Here is a 23653-nt window from a genome sequence, read left to right as displayed (position 1 = left end):
CCAAGAGGCTTCCTCAGTTCTGACTGACTGGTGGGGAGTCCCAGGTATTTAACCTCTGTGGGGTCGTTGTCAAGGTCATCACGTGACTTGGTAGTTAGTTCTCCTTCAACAACAGTCGTTAAGTGTCGTTGGAGTCATATGTGGCCAGGTGTGAATGGTTGTCAGAGCCTATCATCTCCCTTGATAATGGAGCGTGCTATGAGTGACACACAAACAGCCAATCATTTCACAGGAGTAGCATTCGGTTGTGACAACAATAGAAACAGCGTGGAGTGAGAAAATGGGTGAAGATGGTGAGGAAATTATTGATAAAGGTAAGGTGGTTAAAGTCAAAATTACGATGGAGTATTAGGGCCACATGGAGGGGAATTTTTTTTTTTGAGATTTCCAGAATAAGATATTACGAGAATAAAAAGTCGTAATTTACAAGAAAAAGTCATAATATTACGAGAATAAAGTCATACTTTATGAGGAAAAAGACAGCATTACGAGAATAAACTCGTAATTTTAGGCTACATATTATTTTAGAGGGGAAATATCAGAAGAGCAGCCTGCCACCTGTGTTAAAATGAGGAACGTGAAGCATCTTGTGAAGTTATACTTTAGTACAGGTTTCACAAATAGCTGAACAAAATGCTTCATCATTGGGCACATCAGCACCACATCATCATAAGTATCAGGACTTTGAGAAGATTGTGCAAAAAACTGTGCCCATTCTGAAGAAAGAACCACATGGACTTGGAGGAAACTGCCTCTTTTATTACGATTTTAGCTACTCTCGTAATATAAAGATTTTTTTCTCATTAAATTACGACGTTACTCTCGTAATATTATGACTTTTTGTCTCAATTACGACTTTATTCTGGTACTATTACAATCTCATTCTCGAAATCTCACAATTTTTTCCCCCCCTCAATGTGGCCCTAATACTCCATCATACAAAATAAAGTGGTTAAATTCAACCTTTTTTTCCTCCTGATAATCATAAAAATGATTTAAGATGATAAATAATTATTGATATTGACCGAAATGAAACATATTATTGTGATACATTTTTCAGCTATATCACCCAGCCCTAGTTCTAACAGCGTTAATATGTAGTATATAAAACCACTCCCCCTCCTCTTTTTCCCCCCTAAATTTATGTCCATCAGAAACAGACTACGTTTACTGGTCCAGTAGGGATTGGTGACATGGACAGATTTATCCGTTCGCTCTCTGAAAAATGAAGCCTGCGGTGTTTTTTTTTTTTTTTTTTTTTTACAGTGGCTTTTCATAACATGTTGCTGCGATTCAAATGCTATCCTCCAAACATGCCCTGGCCTTTATGGCTGAAATGACATTTTATTGTGAGCTAATGTGTTGACACTAACTATTGCCTTTGCGCTGGATGATGATTTTATTGCAAAAAATGCACCGTTGCTTCAGGGTAAGAGGCTTTTTTTCTCCCCAGCATTTCCATCCCTCTCTCTCTCTCTCTCTCTCCCTCTCCTTCTGTGCTCTCTTCCACAGCACGTTTCCCTCGCTCCACACATCCCGCACCCTCTCTCTCTCTCTCGTTCCGTCTGTCATTTAAAGAACAGAGTGCTTATAAAAAGGGCAGAGCCGCTGACTGCTGCTGTCAGCCGACGGCTTATTTACTGTGAGCCTGTGGACCTCACTCACCGACTCACTCTTTTCGGATGACTCACTGACCCCACGGACGGTGCATGATCAACACTGAGAATATGCACAAAACCCTGTATGACAGATCCCCTCGCCCTTCTGTCTTTTTTGTCTAAAACTCAGAATAATAAGCTCATGCATGCTAACTGTGTGTGTGTGTGTGTGTGTGTGTGTGTGTGTGTGTGTGTGTGGTGGGGGTGGTTCACATCACTGATGTGACTCAACAGGTCTCTAACGTCCATATGCAAGTTTGCTTTTTAGTCTCTTCTAAGAGGGCTGCCTTTTGAAAACGATGTAGACGTGGACCCCAAAAAAAAAAAAAAAAAAGTCTGAATCGTCAAATTTGCCATGGAAACGGCGACACGGGAACAAATACTGACCGCACAGGTCTGCGCTGTCGCTGTTCGCAAAACAACGAGATGTTTCTCACTGAGCCAACACAACAAGCCAGTAACAAAAGCAAGGATTTACTCCTTTCACGGCGAAAACAAAGACTCGATGGTTTGAAAAATCCCTCTTCATTATGGGGTTTTAATATGTTATTCTGGCTGTGGGCTAATGAATGTATTTGTGGATAGAGAAGGCCCAAAACAACACAGACTTCTCATCACATTTCTGACAGCCGCATTTCAACAACAAGAGAGATGGGAAGAGGCGAGAACATTACCTCCCAGCAATAAGTGACGAGAGAGACAGAGAGAGAGACAGAGAGAGAGAGAAAGTGATTTAGAAAATAAGAGGAGAGACAAAGTAAAAGAATATGAGAGTGCAAGGCAGGGGAGGAAGATCAGTGATGTGCAGCGAACAAAAAAAATAAATAAATAAATAAAAAAAGATGTTGAGAGGGCGGTTAGAGAAAAGAGGGATGGCGAAACGAGACGAAAAGATTAGGAACGAGGGGAAGAAAGACAGCCTACGTTCTGAAAGATGTGAAATAACAGTGTGTCCCCTCCTGAGAGAGCCGACACTTGAAACGAAGACGAGATTGATGAAAGCGGCCAGTGCGGCGATCGTAACACACAAAGCGACGGCCGCGAACGTTATTGGAGGAGCAGCGGTGAAAAAGCGAGCGAATGTTATGTAAATGCAGGCTTGACAGAAAGGAACAGGGAGAGAGCGGCTTTGGCTTTGAGGGCTGGATTTGGGTTAGAGAGGGTTAATGTCCTCTATGCCCTGAGGCTCTCAGAGCAAAGCCAGGGAAAGAGAGAGAGCGAGAGAGAGAGAGAGCGAGAGCGAGAGAGAGAAACAGAAGGAGAGAGAGAGTGTCCCCTCGCTGCGGGGACGTTGGTGGCTTGACTTTATTGCTCATTGTGCTGTAGGGCTGTCATTAAGCAGGGCCGCTGCTGGAGCAGGATGCCATGTCTGCTGCCATTCCCATACACACCCAGCGTAATGAGGCCCGATCGCACTGAGGGCCCACGCTCACCGCCCGGGCCTGGACCCCGGCCAGCGACCCGACCTACGGCCCAGCCTTCCGCTCTCTCACACACTCCCTTCTCCGGGGTCAATGCGTGCACGCACGCATGGTCAGGCACGCAAACGGGACGTCGCTGCGGGGGGAGGGAGGGGTCAGGGGGTCATGTGGGTCAAAGACAGTGACGTCCTCTGAAAAAAATTTGACCCGAATTTGGTTCAAGTCAATCTTCGGGGTGACAAATAGCCTCGCACCAAGGTCACGTGGTCTTTGCTTCTTACAGATGCAGAGACGTCGCTCGCTAATTTGCTAGCGTTTGCTCATGATGAGACAGTAGCAGAAACAAACAAACAAAACAAACAAAACAAAACAAACAAAACAAACAAACCAAAGCTACAGTGGCGAAACGACCCGACGAGAGAGCGCAAACAGAGCACGCATAGCTTTGATCTGGAAACAGGCTCGACGGTGTTGGGCCACATTCCCAGAACGCAGTCCATCAAAACGGGACAGGAAGTGAAAATTTAAACTCCTGCCGACAGCGCGGAGTCGGGCCTCGCCGCAGAACGTTGTCTTTGAGCAGCGCGCGAGCCTCTAATCGCGGAAGCCGCCACAAGGGTTATAACTCACACCACTGCACCATGTGATCTACTGTGACAAATGAAGTCCTTGCACAGTTTGACTTCTTACTCAAGGCTTTAAAGTGGTAGCATACCATTAGGAAGCTTGGTTTATGGTCCACGCCAAACAGAAGGTTAGATAAATCAGAATTCAACACACACACAGACACACACACACTGAACACTGGGCGCAGAGTGAGACCAGTCTGCTAAAGAGCAAAGACGCCAAAGGAGACCTCAGACAGAAATAGCTCCAAATAACCCATAAACTCCCATTAAAGTCAATTCATACTAATTAAATGCTAACAGGGTCTACCTTGCCCCACCAAAGGCATTAATGAGAACAAACCGCAGTACTGACAGAGTGTAGCCCAGAATGACACAGAAGCCATTCAAAACTGAACTTCTCTCTGAGAAGGCCCATAAAAATCACAGTTTCCTTTGGACGGGCCATCCTATGTAATGGCGGCCACCAGGATAGTTGACTGTTTGGTATGTACTCTTAAAGACCTTTGGTAATTGATTCAGTGCATTGATTCAGTTTGGGACGTCAAAAGAGTGATTTGAGAGAGTGGTAAATGAACTTGGGAAAGATCCAACAGCTCCAACCTCTTGGAAAAAAAAAAAAGAGATAAGTCCACCACAGCTTTGATATGTACCTGACCAAAAACGGTCGACGTGACCGTAAAATTCGACACGGAGCACATGTGAAATGAGAGAAGCGATCCGTTTCCAAGGGCGGTAATGAGAATGAGAAGTCATTTACATTTTAGGTTAGTGAATTTAATCCCAAATGTTTGGTTAAAGTGGTTTACATGGTTCCTGTGTAGTATCAGAAGAGGAACGGATTTGGTTTATGTCTTCACATTTCTGGTGTGTGTGTGTGTGTGTGTGTGTGTGTGTGTGTGTGTGTGAGTGTGCATGAGTGTGTGTGTGTGTGTGGGGGGGGTGCCTGTATACAGCATCTTATCTGTTCCTTTTTTCTTCTCTCTCTCTCTCTCTCTCTCTGTCTCTCTCTCTCTCTCTCTCTTTCTCTCTCTCTGAAGGTTAAAACTTCCTGCTTTAACTCTGTTGACGACCACAAACGCTACCTCCAGAACATTCTGGATGGTCTCCCCTCAGCTTAAGGGGACACATTTAGCTGTGGGTTCTAATGCATGACCTGGAACTCAGTTAGCCCATGATTACAGCAGTACAGTCTAACCACGCGGTACGCGGCCGGCGCGGGCTTTCCTCCATTCACCACGGCTAAGAGTGGAGATGCTCTTCCGTGGCAGTCCGCCTCTCTTGCGCCTCCCACGGGAAAAAGTACCACCTCCCTCCTCCCCCTTCGTCCCAAAAAAAAAACAAAACAAAACAAAAAAAAAAACCTCTGCCTGGCCTTGCAGGAACGCTAAAGCCCTCCTGGATCTCGACGACGCTGACGAAAAAATAAAGAACTAAGCAGTTAGGCCCGGCTATCTGCCTCAACGGTGACCTCGATGAGCTCAGTCTGTCCTAAGCCCCGTCCAAAAAAACAACCACCGCGAGAGGAGAAGAGTCCTAACAAGCATCTATTTCTCTCGCCGACCACACAAATCGGAGTCGACTTTTTTTTCTTTTTTCCCCTGCGAGGACAACAGACCCTTTTTGAACAGTACAGTGTGTAACCGACCGCAGTGGAGGAAAGAGTGAAAGGACACAATTACACACATACACACACTAAAACACTCACACAAGGACTCTGATTTATTCTCTCTTGCTGTGGTTAGCTGCAGCAGTAGCCACTCACGACACCGACACGGGGTGTTCTGGGAAACGAGCAAGAGGACGTCCCTTTGCGATATTACGAGCATTCTTGCGCAAGTGTGTTTGTTCGGCCCCGTAGTAAATCCTAACGACTCTAATGCAGAACGAGTAGCCTCTTTTCTGTGTACTTTCTTTTTTTTAGCCCTTTTGTTTTCAGAAATCTGTGTGGATTTAGCAACACAAGCCTGAGTCCCTCCAACCACTGACGCAAGGGAGGAATTCTCCAAATCTTAAAAGTGGCAGACATAACAACACACATTCTGCCAGTAACCTCGTGGCTGTGTCAATCAGACAAAATTGTAATGAAATGACATTGAGTGCCATCACAACTACTCAAACGGATGTAGCCTGTTTGGACCACACAACAGATCTGGGGTCAGTCAGAGTCCTGCAGTGTTTGGCTCTAATTGATTTGGGGTCAGTCAGTGTCCTGCAACGTGTGCCACTGACTGACTTGAGACTTGTCAGTGTCCTGCAGAGTTTCACTCGATTTGCTCTTAGATGCCCTAAGAGACTCATTAAAAAAAAAAAAAAAAAAGAAAAATATTTTTTGAGAAGGCATGCAACTCCTAACAGCCATTAAGAGGGTTTTCCTTTTTCCCTTCTCGCAGACATACGGAGATGTGTCTGTGTCCCACATGGAGATACACTTGGAAAAGCTCAGCAGCAGAGACGGGCCCGCGGCCTGACCGGTGTCAGGTTACGCTGTCGGCCCGACTGGAAGCTACAGCGGCGAAAACCCCGGATCTGCCACCAAAAAAAAAAAAAAAAAAAAACCATAACCATCAGTAATTTTCCGCTGATATAGCCGCAAAACAACAATGCCACGATACAGTTCGATACAGTCCTGACACTCTGACCGACAGACGCGAGCGGACCCCCCCCCCCCCCCCCCCGCACCACCACCTTTTCCACCCACTGCCTGCTTTTAGAAAATCCCTGAGCTCAGCCAAACCAAAGCGATCTGTGTTAATAATGTAATCATATGCAAAACTTCCAATAATACATAAGCAAAGAGAGAGAATCCAGGCCACTGGCCTTTTTTTTCCCCCCTCGCCATATACTCCGTTTCGACTCCAACAGTTCTCTGGGCTCAAGATATTAAAGAGCTGCATCTCTTTTCAGTCACAACTCTAATCTTGTGACTCGCAGTGTAAGGCTTTATATGTTTCATGGGTTTTTTTCTTTTCTTTTAACTCTTTGCTGTTTTCTCTTTGAAGGTTTCTTATGGTTTTCCCTTTGCTGTTTTCTTATGGTTAATCATTACCAGGCCGGTGCTTCGGTGCAATTAGGGCACCACAGAGGCCGACGCAAAGGCCGCAATCGGCCAGGTACTGGTTAAGCGAAACGCCACTGCCTTCGGTCCCGCAGGATCATATGGGAATCATTAAAAGCAACTGTGAGGCTGCATTCAACGCCAGCGGCTAAGGAAGAAGCATTAACTGTCGTCTATCACCACTCCAAGCAATGTAAATTCACCATATTTTCATCTTCAGACATCTTCAGAGAGGAAATTATCGCAGCCGTTTCTATTGCCGAACTGCCACTTAAACGTTTCTTAAACGTTTCATTATGCCGACAAATTTAACGGCAGACAAGAGGAGATTGATCGGCGCGATCTTAGCGTAAATTACGGCAATTAAGGAAATCTGTGACACAATCTCAATTTGGAGCCAGTTTTTACGTGTTTGTTTGCTTTTGTTAGAGGCGCTGAACTGATTGCTAAATTAATGGAGAGGTGGGGGTTCTGTTTTTAATGGATGTTTAAATGCAGCAGCCGCCGGGGTTTGACTTATTCAACCCGCATTAGGACACAATCAGTCAACAAAGTCACGCTCTGTCTCTCTCTCTCTCTCTGTCTCTCCCTATTTCGCACATACATTCATAGACACAGATGCACACATACGAACACCAACAACGTTCAAGCGTTTGCCAAACCGACGCTTTAAAACTGCCTAATAGATTAAATGATTAAATGTGTTCGATGGCGTTTGTGCGCTAACGCTTGGCTCGGCGCTGCACGGTTCCACGTGGCCGTCCAAAGACCTGGCGTCGAAAGCCTCTCCACATTAAGTGTTTAACACAATACAGATCACTGCAAAACATGCTCTGTTTTCTCAAGGGTGAGTCACCGAGCTCACAACGGGCCCAGTCGCTACCAGCGCCAGCCAATTAGATTAGAGCATACAGTCCAGACTGACGCTTATCTCCTGTAACATCTGAGGGCTCTAGTCAGAGCAAATGCGGAGTCTCTCTCAAATCTGGAGAAACCGACGTTAAAAGCGGTCGAAGTAATTTAGAGCAGATCGCGTTTAATGCCTGAACCTCCGTATGTGAGTGGGCAGAGTCTTTGCCTTTGTGTTTTCAGATGAGCTGTACTCAGCGACCCTGCAGATTTAGCGAGCGCTAAAACTCTCATACTTAATACGTGTGATATGATTTATATGCCATGTACCAATCCTGACAGGATTACTAATTCCTCTGCTATTTACTGGTCCTGACAGGATTACTAATTCTTCTGCTATTTACCAATCCTGACAAGATTACTAATTCTTCTTCTTCTTTTTTCAAGCAAATAGAAATTTTTTTTTCCCAGTTGAAACCATATATCACCATACCTTCTAATGATACCACTTCCCTTCCAGTAAAAAAAACCCAAAACAGACTGGAATGCAACAAAGTGGATGAGTTTCAAAATTAAAAGAAAAAAAAATGTGAGTAAAAAACAAAAGAAAAAATTAGGAACGTGAAGCCCACATTGAGGCCTACTTTCCCCATTAAAAAAAAAAACAAAAAACAAAAAAAAAAAACATTCCCCATATTGATATACTAAAACATAAATTTTCGAATTAGTTCAACTGACATTGCACTGATTCAGTTAAAGAAAACACTGTTGCCAGCATACAGTGTAATATATAATATAAACACATCTCCCATCGCTCACAGAGTCGTTTTATAGCACCATAACATATCTTACATGAAAACAAAACAAATAAAAATTGGCAGGTTAAAAACATTCAGAGGCCTGTGGTTCTCAGTTTATTTTTTCCACTGGAATAATATTTGATATTCTCTACTAAACGTATTCATTTTCATGTGCCTTCAGTGATTCAAATCAATTACGCAGCAGGACGGTAAAACGCGGCACGGTAACAGTCAGATGAATTAATATGGAAGCTTGGCAAGCAACGCATGAAATTTCCATTCGAACGCGCCAAAAGAGAGATTATATAAAAGAGCAAATAGTGATATGATTTCTGTTTGACTTCTTTTTTATTAACAAGCTTTTTTTTTTTTTCTTCTGCCACTATTTTCAAAAGAGAAATTCATTTTCATTTAATATTACTCGACGGTCGTCGACAGTTCTTTTTTTAAAACGGCGAATTTTCATTTTCGCATGAGGTGCTCCCCCTCCCACCCCCAACTCCATCCGTCATCACGTTAAAACATAACCCAAGAAAAGGTTTCAAATTACTTCCATTCCAATTCATAACAAATAAACATGCCCGAAGCCTGGCTTTTTAGAGTACGATGTTCATTATGAAAGAGCTGCACTTAGCAAATGAGGCAGACAGGTTGATAAGGTGTCTTTTACCTCAGACAGAGATAGAGAGGCAGCTTTGGGATACAGGCAGTTGTACACTATGAACCTCCTGTGTTCCTGGAAACCTTTTCTCCCCCCCCGGAGGAAACACACAGACGCATACGCACACAAGCATGTATACACACATATGCAACAGGGCATCTGTCAGTACATTTTCCTCTTTAATTACAGTTCAATCAGTCTGTGAGCTTTACTGTAAAGAAAAGAATTATACAACACATGAGAGCGCGCCCACACACACACACACACTTGCACAAATGCGCTCACCTGTGCACATACATGCATTCACTCACACACACACTCTCACACACACACACACACACACACACACACATTAGCTTATGAATTGGGTAATTAAATAAGGCGTGTTTAGATTATGGGGTTAACAGGAGTTGGCCAAAAGTGTTGCATCACAGCGAGGAGACAGGCCCAGGACTCCAAAACACACATCCCTCTGCCTCTGCCTTCGGGGGAGGAAAGCGGTCCAAGAGATGACAATCTCGTTAAAGAGCATCCAGGAAGCTAACACGTTTCATAAATCCCTGGAACAGTGGACGGATTGGACGAGATCCGTTTCTCTGCTTATTAGCCTCCTCCGCGCTACAGGTGTCAGTCACCACAACATCCAAAAAGCCCTTTGCTTCCACAGGCCGCATTCAAACCGCGTGTAAATCCTTTTTCATTTTTGTGTGTTCATTTCTAAAAAATATCAAAAGAAACTTTGTATGCTCTGATTACGATACCAGTACAACAGCAATATGACAATAAAAGAGTCCAGAAGATCTTTTTCTTTTTTTTCTTTTTTTTTTTTGGTTCCTCGTTGTTGTTGCTTGCTGTTCTCTTCTCAAGAGCCCGTTCTTAGGAAACAGTGGCCCTCTTTAAGCCAAAGGCGCAACCAAGCGTGTTGTCGGTGAAAAAAACCATAGAAACAAAGAGCAGTCTCGTTCTGTCCCCGGGGGGTGGGGGGGGGGGAGAGAGAGAAAGCAGAGCTAATCAGGTGCTGTTTAAAAAGGTCCATGCTCTTCAAACACAAGGGGGGAAAAAAAAAAGAAAAAAAGAGTCATATCACCACGGTCCTCTCAGCCGCCGTTCACTCAAAAACACCATTAGCGGTGCCTGTCACCTGGCTGAGAGTGGAACGGGTTTTACGCCGGGAGCGGAAGATGAATGAACTGGCTACTCTCTGGCCACGCTTTGCCCCGCGCCATACGGACCTGACGACGTCGAGTGACTGACAGTTATAGCGTGTTAAACGTTTGTAGAAAGCAACGCGGTCATGCAACTGGTTTCACCCGACTGTGTTTCATATTAAAGAGGCCGTAGCTTTTTTTTCCCCTCTCTCTCTCTCTCTCTCTCTCTCTCTTCTTCTCCTTCTTTTTTTTCTTCTTTTTTGTTTGTTAACTTTATTTGTTTTTTGTGCTCCTCTCTGCTTTCTGTTTTGTGCTCCTCTCCGCTTTCTGTTTTGCTCTTCATTCTAGATGATTTATCTTACTTAGGTAATGGGCACACATGCACACACACACACGCACGCATGCACACACGCACACACGCACGCACGCACACACACACACACACACACACACACACACGCACGCACGCACACACACACACACACACACACACACACACACACACGTGTCTAATGGGGACAACATACTATGAGTGAAATCTGTAAAAACCTGAAGACAGGGGTGATGTTGCTAGGGGTTTTTTTGTAGGAGCAGACAGGACTTGCAGATTCTAAAACCAGCTCAGGCTTGCAAGGAAAGAGAATCATTAACCACTTTCTTTTGCACAAGAAAAAACTCCATTCACAGAGATAGACAGAGAGAGAGAGAGAGAGAGAGAGAGAGAGAGAAAGAGAGAAGGAGAAACAAACTCCCAAGCTTCAACTCAACCGCAAAGACAGACAACATGTTTGCAAGTGGATGATCTCTGCTCACAATCAGAGTTGACTCACGGTAATGGAATTCCACTCCATTCAGCCAGTTCGCGTCCACTCCTGAGCCAATACCTCTAGCCTCCGAAAATTGGCACTCTAATCCTTCTCATGGCAATATCTGTACTTGAACTCAAATCTGAACTGTTGTACTATAAAGTTGAAGTGTTTTAGTACACCCTTCAGAGGAGAAACCAGAGAACAATGATTTTTTTTTTTTTTGTTTTAGGACCACCAATGAGGGGAGAAAAAAGCCAAGAACAGAAACTTGAACTTCATTAGGTCTACACCACCCGACACCGTAGTAAAGAAGGGAAAAAAAAAAACAAAAACACTTCTACACACAATGGAGTGAAAACTGAACACATGTGACTGACTGCACCATTTCAACATGCGTTTGACAAGGGGAGAAACACAAGAGCAGCGAACCGTGAGGTCCAAAGACACATCTTGATCACGTTAACTCGTCGAAGCCAGAGCGTTTGCTTTGGAGGGACCGCTCGGGCCGCGGCGGGGTAGAGAGAGAACGGCTCGGTCGAAACAGTCTTTAAATCTTACTCGGAGAGCAAACTAGGATGGAAACCAGGTTGGCACCGCGTCCAGAGCTAAGCCGTTCCAGGTCTTGCTGACCGCTGGTCCGCTCTGTAGGACGGGAAGCGTCATCTCCAATCGCGGCCGGTGGAGAGACGGCTCTAAAATTGTGTCTCAGTAATCAAGACTGGTCAAATCTTCCACTGAAATCAACTTTGGGAACAAGGGTGAATAACTCACTTACCTTCTACACAAATAAAGATCCCAAAGTGGATTAAAAAAATTGCTTATTTAACCCTTCAACAACTAATACTCAGATACAGAGCTCAATATCAGACCTCACCTAGACTTCATCAAATCTATTAGTATTTAAGGTCATTTTAAATACTTTTTTTAAAGTCCTTTGCAAAAGTCAGGAATTGTCACTGTACATCAATATGACTATGACGCTGTGATTAATGAATAGACTGTCCGAGGGTTTGGGGGGGGGGGGTGTGCTTTATTTTGTCAAGACTCCAGTTCCCACACTCCTCAGCTCTGACTCTTCCTAAAGAGTTCGGGATAGGTTACGCGGCCAGTCGTTAATCAAGGCAGACTGGGAGCGGCTCTCCCATTAAAGAGCCGTAGACCGAGGCTCTCTTCAGTTGCAGCGCTCTCTCACAGAACAGACAAGTGCTCCGCGTACAGCGTTCGCCGTCCGAACCCTGGATCGGGAGACGCTTGTAGACTGTGGCCTGGGAATTCTACCTGCAGCGGACCTTTGTCCAGGTGTTCTGGGCCCCGGTAGCTTCTTATCTCACTGCTTACGCTCGATGCAGATGAGGCGACTACGTAACCGTAGTAACGGCTCTCCAGACAATACGGCCCTGCAAGCATGCGGCACTGGTGTGTAACTAGTAGTGTTAAAAGACATAAAGGAACGACCTCACGCACGGTAGAGGAAGTATGGAGTGAACTTTCCTGCCTTCGCCCAGGTGGCTGATGTGGGAGGGGAACGTTTGTAAGATACCACGAATTACCGCACACTTAAAACTGGGGAGAAATTTTTAAAAATTAAAAAAAAAAAAAAAAAGAAAAGAAAAAAAAAGAAAATCCTACAGTTGTTTCGGTTTGAGAGTAATTCAGATTTACAAGGTCATTCCAAATGGAACAATGTGGAACTTGTTGAGTTTTTTTTTTTTTTTCCATATTATACACAGACACTGTGCAAATAACACCATTTCAAAAACATGTCAACACAGCGCAGACTGTAAAACTCCTTGCTGGTGACAGGTTTTTACTGTTTTGAGAGAGAGAGAGAGAGAGAGAGAGAGAGAGAGAGAGTGTGTGTGTGTTTGTGTGGAGTCGAGGGAGAGAACATGCTGGGACACTTTTTTGTTTAGTTAATTCAAGTGTCAACACTTTTCTTCACACACAGCAAAGTGCCCGTGTGTTTCGCTGTGTTCCTGACAAAACGGATGTTACTATACAACCCCCCACCCCCCACCCCGCACCCCATCCCCCCAAAACATGATTTTGACCCCACGGAAGAAGCAGAAAGGAAAAAAAAAAAAAAAAAACTTTCCGCATTATATCATATGAGCTGCTGGTCTGGCAAGGGCAAACTGGCCATTTAGTTTATACCCAAAATGAACGTTTATTACATTTACCAAACAGTTCCAGACAGCCGGGAAGAAAAAAAGAAAACATTTTCACACAAAAACACAGAGAGCTTTGCCCTGTTTTACTGCTATTCTGCCTGATTTGATTCTCTGTGTCAACAAGCAGTGAGTGTGTATGTATACATGTGTGTCTGCCTACATACACACACACACACACACATACATACATATATATATATATATGTATATATATATATATATATAGAGAGAGAGAGAGAGAGAGAGAGAGAGAGAGACAGAGACAGAGAGAGAGAGAGTGAGAGAGAGAGAGAGACAGAGAGAGAGAGAGACAGACAGAGAGAGAGAGGGAGAGAGAGAGAGAGAGAGAGAGAGAGAGAGAGAGAGAGAGAGAGACAGAGAGAGGGAGAGAGAGAGAGAGAGAGAGAGAGAGAAGTTAGGGGATCTTTGGATCGTTAATTGGTGCCCCAGTGCAATGCAAACTAAAAAAAACGAAAAAAGAAAAAAAAAAGAAAGAAAGAAAGAAAGAAAGAAAAATATGTTCTGGTAGAGTTCTGTGTTAATGAGCAGCATTGCTGGTCCACATATGGTCTATGTTTCCAAACACAGTGTGGAAAGGTCTGAGCAAACACTGACTCATCGTAGCAGGTTACTGCAGGATGTCCAAGAGGTCTCGCAACCATTAGGCCTCAGTCTAAACCACCATCCATGATTAATAACCATCCAGAGGTTGTCATAAGAACACACAGCTAATGGGAACATACTGACGTTGTCTACCACCAACTCAAAAGCTTTCAGTTGATACGACAGAAAGATGAGTGTTACTCACGTGTGTGTGTGTGTGTGTATGTGTATGTGTATGCGTGTGTGTGTGTGTGTGTGTTTGTGAGTGAGTGAGTGAGTGAGTAACAGTCTCTTTTTTTTCTCCAAAAACAGTACAGATAGCAGTATCTGCCTTCAGAGGGGTCTGAGAACAGTTTGAGAGAAAGGTGTCTATAACCCAGTCTGTTACCAATAGGCCTAACTTGTGTCTTTTCTTTCTTTCTTTTTTCTTTCTTTTTTTTTTGTGATACCATATTCGAGTCCTGCTCCTTATAAAACACAGAACAGCACAGGCCAGCCATTGCGGGCATTCTTGACATAGCTTTTCCGCATGGATGAGTTCATGCCTGAAAACCATCGCAGGGCCCTCTTCGTATTCCCAGATTCCCAAAAAAACTCTATCAACGAACACGGACAGCATACGGGTCAGAAAGGTACTGAATGTCTAGACCAGACACCAGGATACCATTCCCAATTCTCATGACAACTCCACAGTGACTTCTTTGCTTCCTCTGATACCTCGGAATTTTGTCTCAAAATGCGGAAAAAACCTTAAGACAGCTTTAGGAGAACAGCATAAATTTAAATTTGATTTTAGTTGGCTTTCCATTCTCTGCTGTAAACAAGGTATTTGGATGAACAGACCTGTGTTAAAACCACAAAAGACAGACAAAAACACTTCAATCAACTCCATCAACTCCAATCTGGATGACTGCTGAAGTGCCTTTTGATTGGATATTATTCGACCAATGACAGGTCATCCTTCATCATAAAATACCAAAAAAGGTAATAGTGTCTTTCTACAGTTTTAACCAAGTTAAAAAGAAATTCAAATCAGGGGCTGATCAAACTTAACAACCAGGAGACAGCCACTAACTGTACAAATAATTCACAGCATATCGGCTCAAGCCAGAAACTTTAACTCGAATAAGGACCTCTAGTGGTAGGGATGTGTACCTGCGGTTTTGGAAGCAGCAATCTCATATGCAAATCCTAAACTAGGATGAATATTGAGGAAGCTGGTCTTCCTCAAATATGCGCATATTAAACAAACAACATTTTCTCCGTGATGAATCTCGCCACTATTAAGACATATGAGAAGCAGACCACAGTTCTGGAAGCAAGTCTCAGAGGAAAAAAACCCCAACATGGCATTTGGGTCCAGTAAACAGCCTGAGCAATAGTAAAAGCATATGGACTCGCAGTGACATATGAAACAATCATTTTGTCCCAGTAGCCGCAGAGACGAGGGACACCGTGCGTTCACGAGGCGCGAGAACAAACCTGGATTCGTTTCAAGACGGAATGAGAACGAAAGCCTTTGATGTCACTATCCGGACCACCTATTTGACCGTGACGGCGCTACACGGACTGAATTTGTGATGTCACGGGAAACGGATCTGCATTCGGTTCAAATTAGTCGACGTTCGTCTGAATGGTTGTTTTCATCCTCGGATCGCAGAAAAACCCATAACAGGCCATGTTAAAACAGACGCCCCGTATCCAATGACTCCGGCAGGTTACATAAGTTTTCAGCAGATGTCCCCATTTGTTTTCCCCCCCATCTCTGTGACCCCAAATGCACATCTGGATACAAAATGTTTGCTGTTTTGAGTTTTCCATATAAATTTGATATGGTATTAATAAAATACAGCCTAATGAATGTACAAAAAAAAAAAAAAAAGACAACCAAACAAATAAAAAAAAAATTTGTGCTTTGATTAATTGTTCCCCTGGACAGCAAAAGACCTGATTAAAGGTTCCACTGTAATGGTGCATGCGGCCTGATCTTGGGTTCTCCACAGACGTGGAGTCGCTGGCGCAGTGAGACAGAATGAATATGAGGAAAGAAATGGAGGGGGGGGGGCAGGGCTGTGGTGGGCTGGGGTTGGGGAGGGTTTGGGGTCAAATACGGAACAAAGTTTGCCAGTCATTTTTGTGCCTGCCAATATTCTAAAAGGTGCTGAGTAGCGTGTTAAACAAACAAATGACTCAAATTTGCCTTGAACATATCAATCGTAGTTAAGTCAAACGTGACGGAACTTTACGGCGTGTCTCTGAACAAAAACAAAGAAAAGAAAAGAAAAGAAAAGAAAAGAAAAGAAAAGAAACAAACAAACAAACAAACATGGACAGGGCTAGCTTTCTTCCTGATCACCGCTTCCAAAACAACAACAACAACAACAAAAAAAAAAGTAGTACGCGACAGATTCCAATTGGGCATGCTATTGAATTGCTACCCTGCCACAGCGACTGCGTTTCGCCTTAAATGTCGGTTAGAAGGTCTACTTGGCAACAGGGAGTCCCGCAGCGCTTACCAACTTTGTTACGCGCTATCCCAAAAGGACTTTAAAATTACATGATAAAACGGCAATATAAAAAAAAATTCATACTGCATTTCGGCCAGACAGTTTCCCTACAGCTCGGTTTTGAAAACAAAACAGTGCGCGCTGGAACGCCTGACGGGAACCCGTGTCCATCGGACCATTCACAGCGTGGATTGGAACAGAACATTCGAGCATTCGCAAAATACTGTGAGCTTATTTTATACACCAAACCAAGGATTACACACAGACAGGGGGAAAAAAAAAAAAACCACACACACACACAAAATTGTCGGCGAAGGGAAACATGAAAAAGAGATACTCTGGGAATCGTTTAAGTTATTTTTCACCTCAGGTGATACCAAGGGTGCCACATTTATTCAAAACATAGCTGTCACATTTTCTGACCTAGTAAACAAAGACACGCAAGTCTGAAGCTTCGTGTAGGTAACCGAACTAACTAAAGAGAAACCGGTTGTGTGTTAAGGTGTTTGGTTTTTGCCTCACCTTACAAACAGTCTCTGTGTCCCAGGGTAAAATTGTTTGCAGGTCAATTAGCTCGCAGGACACGCCGAGTTTCTCACGCGCCATCGCAGCAACTTCCCTCAAAACGTGAACCTGTGGGAGAAAAAGGGGTCAGAGGTCAACTCTTTCCAGACAAATAAGCCCAAGCCCGGAGGTGGATGATTAATACTGTAACCACAATCCAAGTTCCTCCCCTCCTCAACCCTCCCAAAACACAGAACATACGAGACCCCAATTTGCTCCCCCACCGGCTTCGACGCATTTTAGACTAATGGGGGGGGGGGGGGGGGGGGAGTTGCACGGCGTTGCCGGATGTTTACTTGACAAATAACATTAGGCTTTAGCGAGAAAAACGAGAGCCGTGAATCATCGACAATCAAGCCAGACTTCGGCGAAAGCAACCGTTAGCATGTTCCAGAGGCTCTGGCCAAAATTGCTTCTATATTTGAGCGAGGACGAACTCCTGGTGCCGCAGCCTAAAGTGCAGACAGCCAAAAATGGCATTTATCACTTCTTTTCATGTTTGCGTCTGCGTGTTTTTGATGGAAGGGATATATCTGGCTCTTGTTTCTGTCTGAGTTGCTTCTGAGAGAGTCTCGCGTTACATTGGCGGTTTAGACGGAGGTTTTTCCTGATATGACCCAAAACGCAAGGATTTTTAAAAAAAGATGCGACTTTTTAACGGATCGGAACTGGGCGCGTTTAGCATCCGAGTTGAACCTGGGCGCTGACTTGACTTACAAGTTCGAGAGTTTGAGAGAACGTGTCTGAAACCCGTCAGCACATCACCCTCCTGCTGTTCATTCAATAAAGAGTGGATTAAGTGCTAAAACTTAAGAAAACAAACCCAAAAACTCCTCGCCCCCCCCGGCACCCGCCCCCGCCATCAGCGGGCTCTGGGCCGCACACTTCAAGCGTAAATCCTGTCACTCTTCGGTGTTGGGAAGCTGTTTTCATTTCACTCATCCGTGAAACATTGACGGATGGAGGTAATAATGGATTGGGAAAACGAAGAATGTCGTTTTTTGAAACGAGTCCCGATTTCCACTCATATAAAGAGAGATTTCAAAAGAGAGAGACAGAGAGAGAGAGAGAGAGAGAGAGAAAAAAGAACCTAATTCTTTTACAGGGAGAAGGTGTTCTTGCTTTCTCGCTCTCCCTCTCTCTCTCAGTTCTCCTCATCCTATTCTACGCCAATGTACTGTGAGTTCTCTTTGGGTGGGATAAATCTGTGGAGTGGTTGAGCTGTGTCTTTCTTAAAGCAGACACCCGGAGAGCCATTGAAATTGTAATCCCATTTTAGTGAGAGAGGAGATGAGAGGCCAAGAGAACACACACACAAGAAAAAAAAAAAAGAACAAAAAAACCCCCCATAGAAAGATGTGTTCTGTTTATAGAGTGGATAGGAATGCACCCTGGACAGGAGGGTTGGGGAGGTAGGATCGGGGGGGGGGGTGGGGTGGGGTGGGGGGGGGTAAGCTTTGTGCCAAGTTGAGACCCCCTGCCCGAAAAGCCCTAGACTTTTGATAGAGGCAGCGTTAATCCTCCATCCTGCTTCCAGGCTTAAATGTCATGGGCCTCGGAAGCGTCCATTCAGCCGACGTCGAGGTTACCCGAATCCGCGCCTGCGTTTGTGACACGGCGTGAACCCCTCCCCCCCCCCCCCCGTTTCCACGTGCGCCTACCTGGGTTCCCCAGGCAACCATCGTGACATCACTGCCTTCCTCCAAGACCTCGGCCTGCGAGAGTGGGATACTGTACGGCTCCGTGGGGACTTGTTCCACTGTGAAAGAGAGAAAACAACGTTGATGTCAGCTGACAAACTTGGAGAAAACCCATCCGTCTAAAAAACAACCCCGTCCCCCGCCCTTCCCCCCGCCAACACAACCACCACTCTCCGAAACCAATCCAAAAAACATGGCCTAATAAACCTCATTAAAAACAAAAGGGATTTTCTGGTCAGAATAAAAAAAATCTCAAGTGGCCAATATCTTTAAGTGCTGGTGCACATAACAACTGGAAACTCTCGATCATGAGACCAAAGCAATACCACTCCAAAAAGTGACTGGAACATCAGAGATGCAGATTTTGACCAGACCTCATCAATCATTGGAAGAGCCTTGACACACATATAACTTGGACATTTCTCGGTGCCAACTCGTCGCTCCAGAAAACAAACTCGCTATAATCAGCATGCGCTGAAAATGCATATCGAGGGAAAGAACACGTTCTAATATAACAGTAAACAAAACATTTGATTACTTTTTTTTGTTTGGTTTTGTTTTAAAATCCCCTGGTTAGAGGTAAGAGCGTTTTATTGGTGAAATAAGGCAGTAATTATTAGTCTTACAAAAACATTGGTTCGAACTTGCTCAGTCTGTTAAAATTCCACCAACTGGATAGCTACGACCCTTCCCAACGCTGGTTTCACTTACCCTACATTAATATGTAAGTGTAAATGCACATTGTGTGGTTTGAAACTTCACTTGCTGTTGATGTATGTGAGCTTGCTTGGTCTTTAGTGTGTGCGTAAAGTGCTACCCGACCTGAACCGGGAAACCATAGGCAAGTGGAGGGGATTTCCTCTTTCTGTAATCCTTCCCCACGGTCACATGGTTACGCACGGGCAAGAGAAGTAATTGGCCACTGTAGTAACACACAAGGGAGTCTTTTCACCTATGACCTTTGCGTTCACTCCCAGGCACTTTTCACCTGATTTCCATCTCCTCTGTTTTGACTCTGAGTGGTGGTGGTGGTGGGGGCTCAGAAAAATAGCACACACACAAAAAAAGACATTTTTAGTAGTTCCCGACCTGAATCAGGAGGCCAGACTGTAGCCTATTCAAAAGGATGCGATTTAGATCTGGACGGTTTACCCATAATCATTGTGTTTCGCCAGAGGCTTGAATTTTCATTTACACTCCTGAATCACAATACAATCATCTTTAAAAAAACAAAAAAAAGCCTCAGCAAAAGGCTAAAATGAAGAGAAACCGAAGACTTTTTAAAAACTCTAAAAGTTCACCATGTCTACTAAGACACACTGAATATTAAAAATATGATGCCAGGAACAAGAGGTCTTTTTTGAGATCAGATAAAAGCTGTCTGCTGATTGGTCGATTGATTGAAGCCTGATGTTTGTGCATTTGACACAGTCCATTTCAGTTTAATAATGAGCAGCTGTGTAAAGCTTTTCTTCGTACACTTGAATTCCTCGGCCCTATTAAAACACACGCTGCAACAGAAAATAATTACAGTCTCTGTATATTCAATATTCTGTGAATGCTACCATTTTCACTGCATGCAAAGGATAGTGAGACACCAACATCGCTTTATGAGTCTTTATAAACGACACAACATGACTCCTCCAAGGTTACATTGAGTCCATGTGATTCGTCACATGGGTTTTTTTCCATAAATATTTCCATCACATTCAGAGACAGAATCATAAATCAACAGAAATCCCCTCTAAACTTGAACTTGGACGGCGTTTAAGCCGTCGTAAACACGTTCCGATCAAATATGAACATTGATTAATAAGCCATCAAAGTAAGAGTAACAAAATAAAAAAAAAAAAAAAAAGAAAGTCATTCTTTTCCAAATGTTTAATTAGCCTCATACTTCTAGTTCATTTTTGAGACCTCGGCGACTTTTTTTTTTTTTTTTCCAAATTGCAGCAGTGATCTCCGTTCAATTTCATCCGCAAGCAAACGACTTCTGTCAGAAACATATAACTCACTCCGGCCATGAAAAAAAGCCAGAGGATCCAAAGGTTCGAGTCAGGTAGGACAAAATGTCAACAAAAGGACTGAAATTGTAATTACACATTTAACCAGAAAGACAATATAGCGCCTGGAGCGGCGTATAAAAAAAAATAAATATATAAAATAAAACGTGAACAGCTGTGATTATGAAAATTTATGTCTGGACCTTCCAATGGGGTTGGCTCAGTTTTCGCTGAGAAAAGGTGACATGATCACTGTGTTTTGTTATGATGATCCAATCACATGAAGGAGTCACAGAGTTTTATATTTTAGCTCTTAACAAAAGCTCTACCCACCTCTATTTTAAACAAGACACAAACAAAGAAGCTTTTCTTCAAACATTAGCTGTCCTTTTGGCAACTAAATATGTTTTACACAATCACGCACAAATATATCTGTGAAATCCAGAAAACCTTACAATCACCCACACTGATCATTCCAAAAACAAAGAAAATCGTCTTTACCTACTTCTACTTAACGTAATTTTAGGTAATAAGTGAATATTTTAGACCTCAAAAAAAAAAATGTTGGCTTAACCAAGAGTTATGGTTATGGGAAATTAGTAAGAGTCTCTTCCACCTTTTTCTTTTTTATTATTTCAATTCTCTTCCCATTTGCTCGTGACACAAACAAAGAACATAAGCTCTCTATTCAACCGACTGAGAAGCTCTCACGAGGCAACACACAGAGTTACCAATGTTTTCAATGTTACCAATTCTATATATTTATGGGAAAACAACAACATGTTTTGACTGAACAAAACAAAGAGAAGACAAAGATGGGAGGGGGGGCACTAAGAAGAAGGGGAAAAAAAAAAGTCATCAAAGCCAGAAATATCCATTAATAACAGTGGAAAACCACATTAAGCGTTTACTACTTAAAGCTGGTCTGTTTCTTCTTTCTGTTCTTTCTTACACACTACATCAAAACATTCTTTTCCGGATGTTTCCAGCTGGTAGTCTCTAGCTAAAAAAAAAAGTTATTTAACAAATCAATGGAGTACTGCCGCTCAGTGGTACCACGAGGCGGCGGGGCATTAAAAGTGAAATGTGATCTCATTGCAAGTTTGTTATCATTCGATTTCATCTGACAATTTCATTCGCTCTAAAACTGTCTGCTTCATTTATCTGTTCTGTCAAATAACCACGTGAACGAAATAAACAAATAACAACCTTATTACATTATCCTGAACGCCATCATCCAAGTGGCGAAACGCTGAGTGCGAGGGAAAGGAGAGAAAGGATAGAGATACACTCGTGCACACACACACACACACACACACACACAGACTGATTTTAAATCAGCAGTTGAAAGCGAAGGGCATTTGAGACTTCTTTGCCCCCTCCACCCCTCCAAAAAACAAAAAACAAAAGAACTTATATAAAAAACCCTCAAGTCACAAATATATAACGCTTCATGTGAAAACCATCTCAACGCAACTTGAGAATGTGACAATTTGGCGATTTGATTTCTCTACTTAGAAACAATTTAAAAAACACCCAAAAATAAAAAAACTTCTGCCAAGCGAAAAGCAAGAATTTCTTTGGCCAAAGGGACTATTGGCAGGAATGTAAGTTTATACTGTGAACCGAAAAACCTCTCTGAGTTATGTAAGATCATAAACATTTCAGGGAGAGGTAAAATATGACACTTTTCACAAATAGCATTTCAGTATCACTAACCTGCAGCCCTGTACAGGATTTTAGGCTCAAAGAATATGCAGGGATTCTTGTCAGCGATGCAGGAGAGAAGCAATCCTTTGGCCTGAACTGGTCCTCTGGGTACTACAATCTGACAAAACAAACAAAAACACCACATCTACAACTCAGAACTATGGTAACAAATCACAAATAATCCAGCTCATTGTTTTAAGTGAAAAAAACCCCCCCAGAATGTTATCAACTTTTTTCCCCCCAACTCATTTTTGCTGCAACTACCTGAACATATTTGATTACTGTAGTCTGTTTTTTACCGTGACTGATATTTTATTGGGTAGAACCTAACGGAAGTTCTAGAATGTTCTGGAATCATTCAAAACACCCGATAAGTGTGGTTTGCAACACTGCAGTATATTGTGTCATAAAAGCTCCTATTTTTCTTTCACTGGAATGTTTCTTTCAGTAAATAATGAATCACTTTGTTAATTTATCCTCTGAATAAACATTGCATGATCTGTCTTTGTGCTCGGCTGCAGGAATTTCCAGTTCTTTTTCAGCTTTGATCAATACCACCTACGATGATATGAACTGGATTCGGTCTACGCAATCTAATTCATTTAACCTTAAAAAGGAAGACGACCAGAGTGGGAAGGGTGAATAAGTTGATCAAATGTGGGAACCGCATCACACCTGACAACAAAACATACAGAACCGTGCTGTGGAACCTCGTCAATGTGCGCTTTTTTGTTTTTTACTGATCCGTCACTTCGCACAACACCAACAAGCGTGACCTTTTCGAAACTACGGCACAATAGAGGAAGTTTAATCTTATTGACTGTGGGGATGGATGAACCATCGTTTTGTTCCAGACGACAGTGAACAACAGTCATGTCTTATCCTATTCTAAAACGCGAGGGGGGGGGGGGGGGGGGGCGCTTTGACATTTGTCACACGGCATCTTCTTACCGCGTGTTCGTTAAATGCCACGTCGGTAATCACCCCGGGTTGATAGATCCACTCCAAATGCGAGGAGAAGTGCCGTTACTGCGGGGTTACTGTCTAGTGAGTCAGATATTGATCTTTATGTGTTTCACTCCCTCCCCATCACAGGCTCTTTGTCTGTGTTTGTGTTGGCTGTACGTCCCCATCCCCACAACACACGCCACTGCATTTATTTGTTTTTTTATTTGTCCCCGATCGGCTCTAAATGCTCCTAAATGACGCCAGCATCGACAAATAACAAAGCGAAAAAACTAATTCTGATACGTTAATATCACGAGTATCTCCTGATATCATTACGCATTGAGGGAGAAAACCTACAAACGGTTTCCTACTGAAGTTACAGTTACATATTTATCCATCACACGGCCGTAACATTTC

General features: G+C 43.3%; 1 protein-coding gene across 1 annotated transcript in view; it reads right to left on the bottom strand.

Moving 5' to 3' along the window:
* Positions 1-23653, bottom strand: part of bckdhb (branched chain keto acid dehydrogenase E1 subunit beta) — a 42584-nt gene that overhangs the window by 12565 nt on the left and 6366 nt on the right. The window contains exons 6-8 of the mRNA XM_030784771.1: positions 22298-22406; positions 18537-18634; positions 16834-16944 (exon numbers count right to left, since the gene is read on the bottom strand). Coding sequence (XP_030640631.1) covers positions 16834-16944; positions 18537-18634; positions 22298-22406 — 318 coding nt within the window. The remainder of the gene's footprint in view (positions 1-16833; positions 16945-18536; positions 18635-22297; positions 22407-23653) is intronic.

Source organism: Chanos chanos, chromosome 9, assembly GCF_902362185.1.
Source record: "Chanos chanos chromosome 9, fChaCha1.1, whole genome shotgun sequence".
Taxonomy (NCBI): Eukaryota; Metazoa; Chordata; class Actinopteri; order Gonorynchiformes; family Chanidae; genus Chanos; species Chanos chanos.
This window is presented reverse-complemented; position numbering and strand designations above follow the sequence as displayed.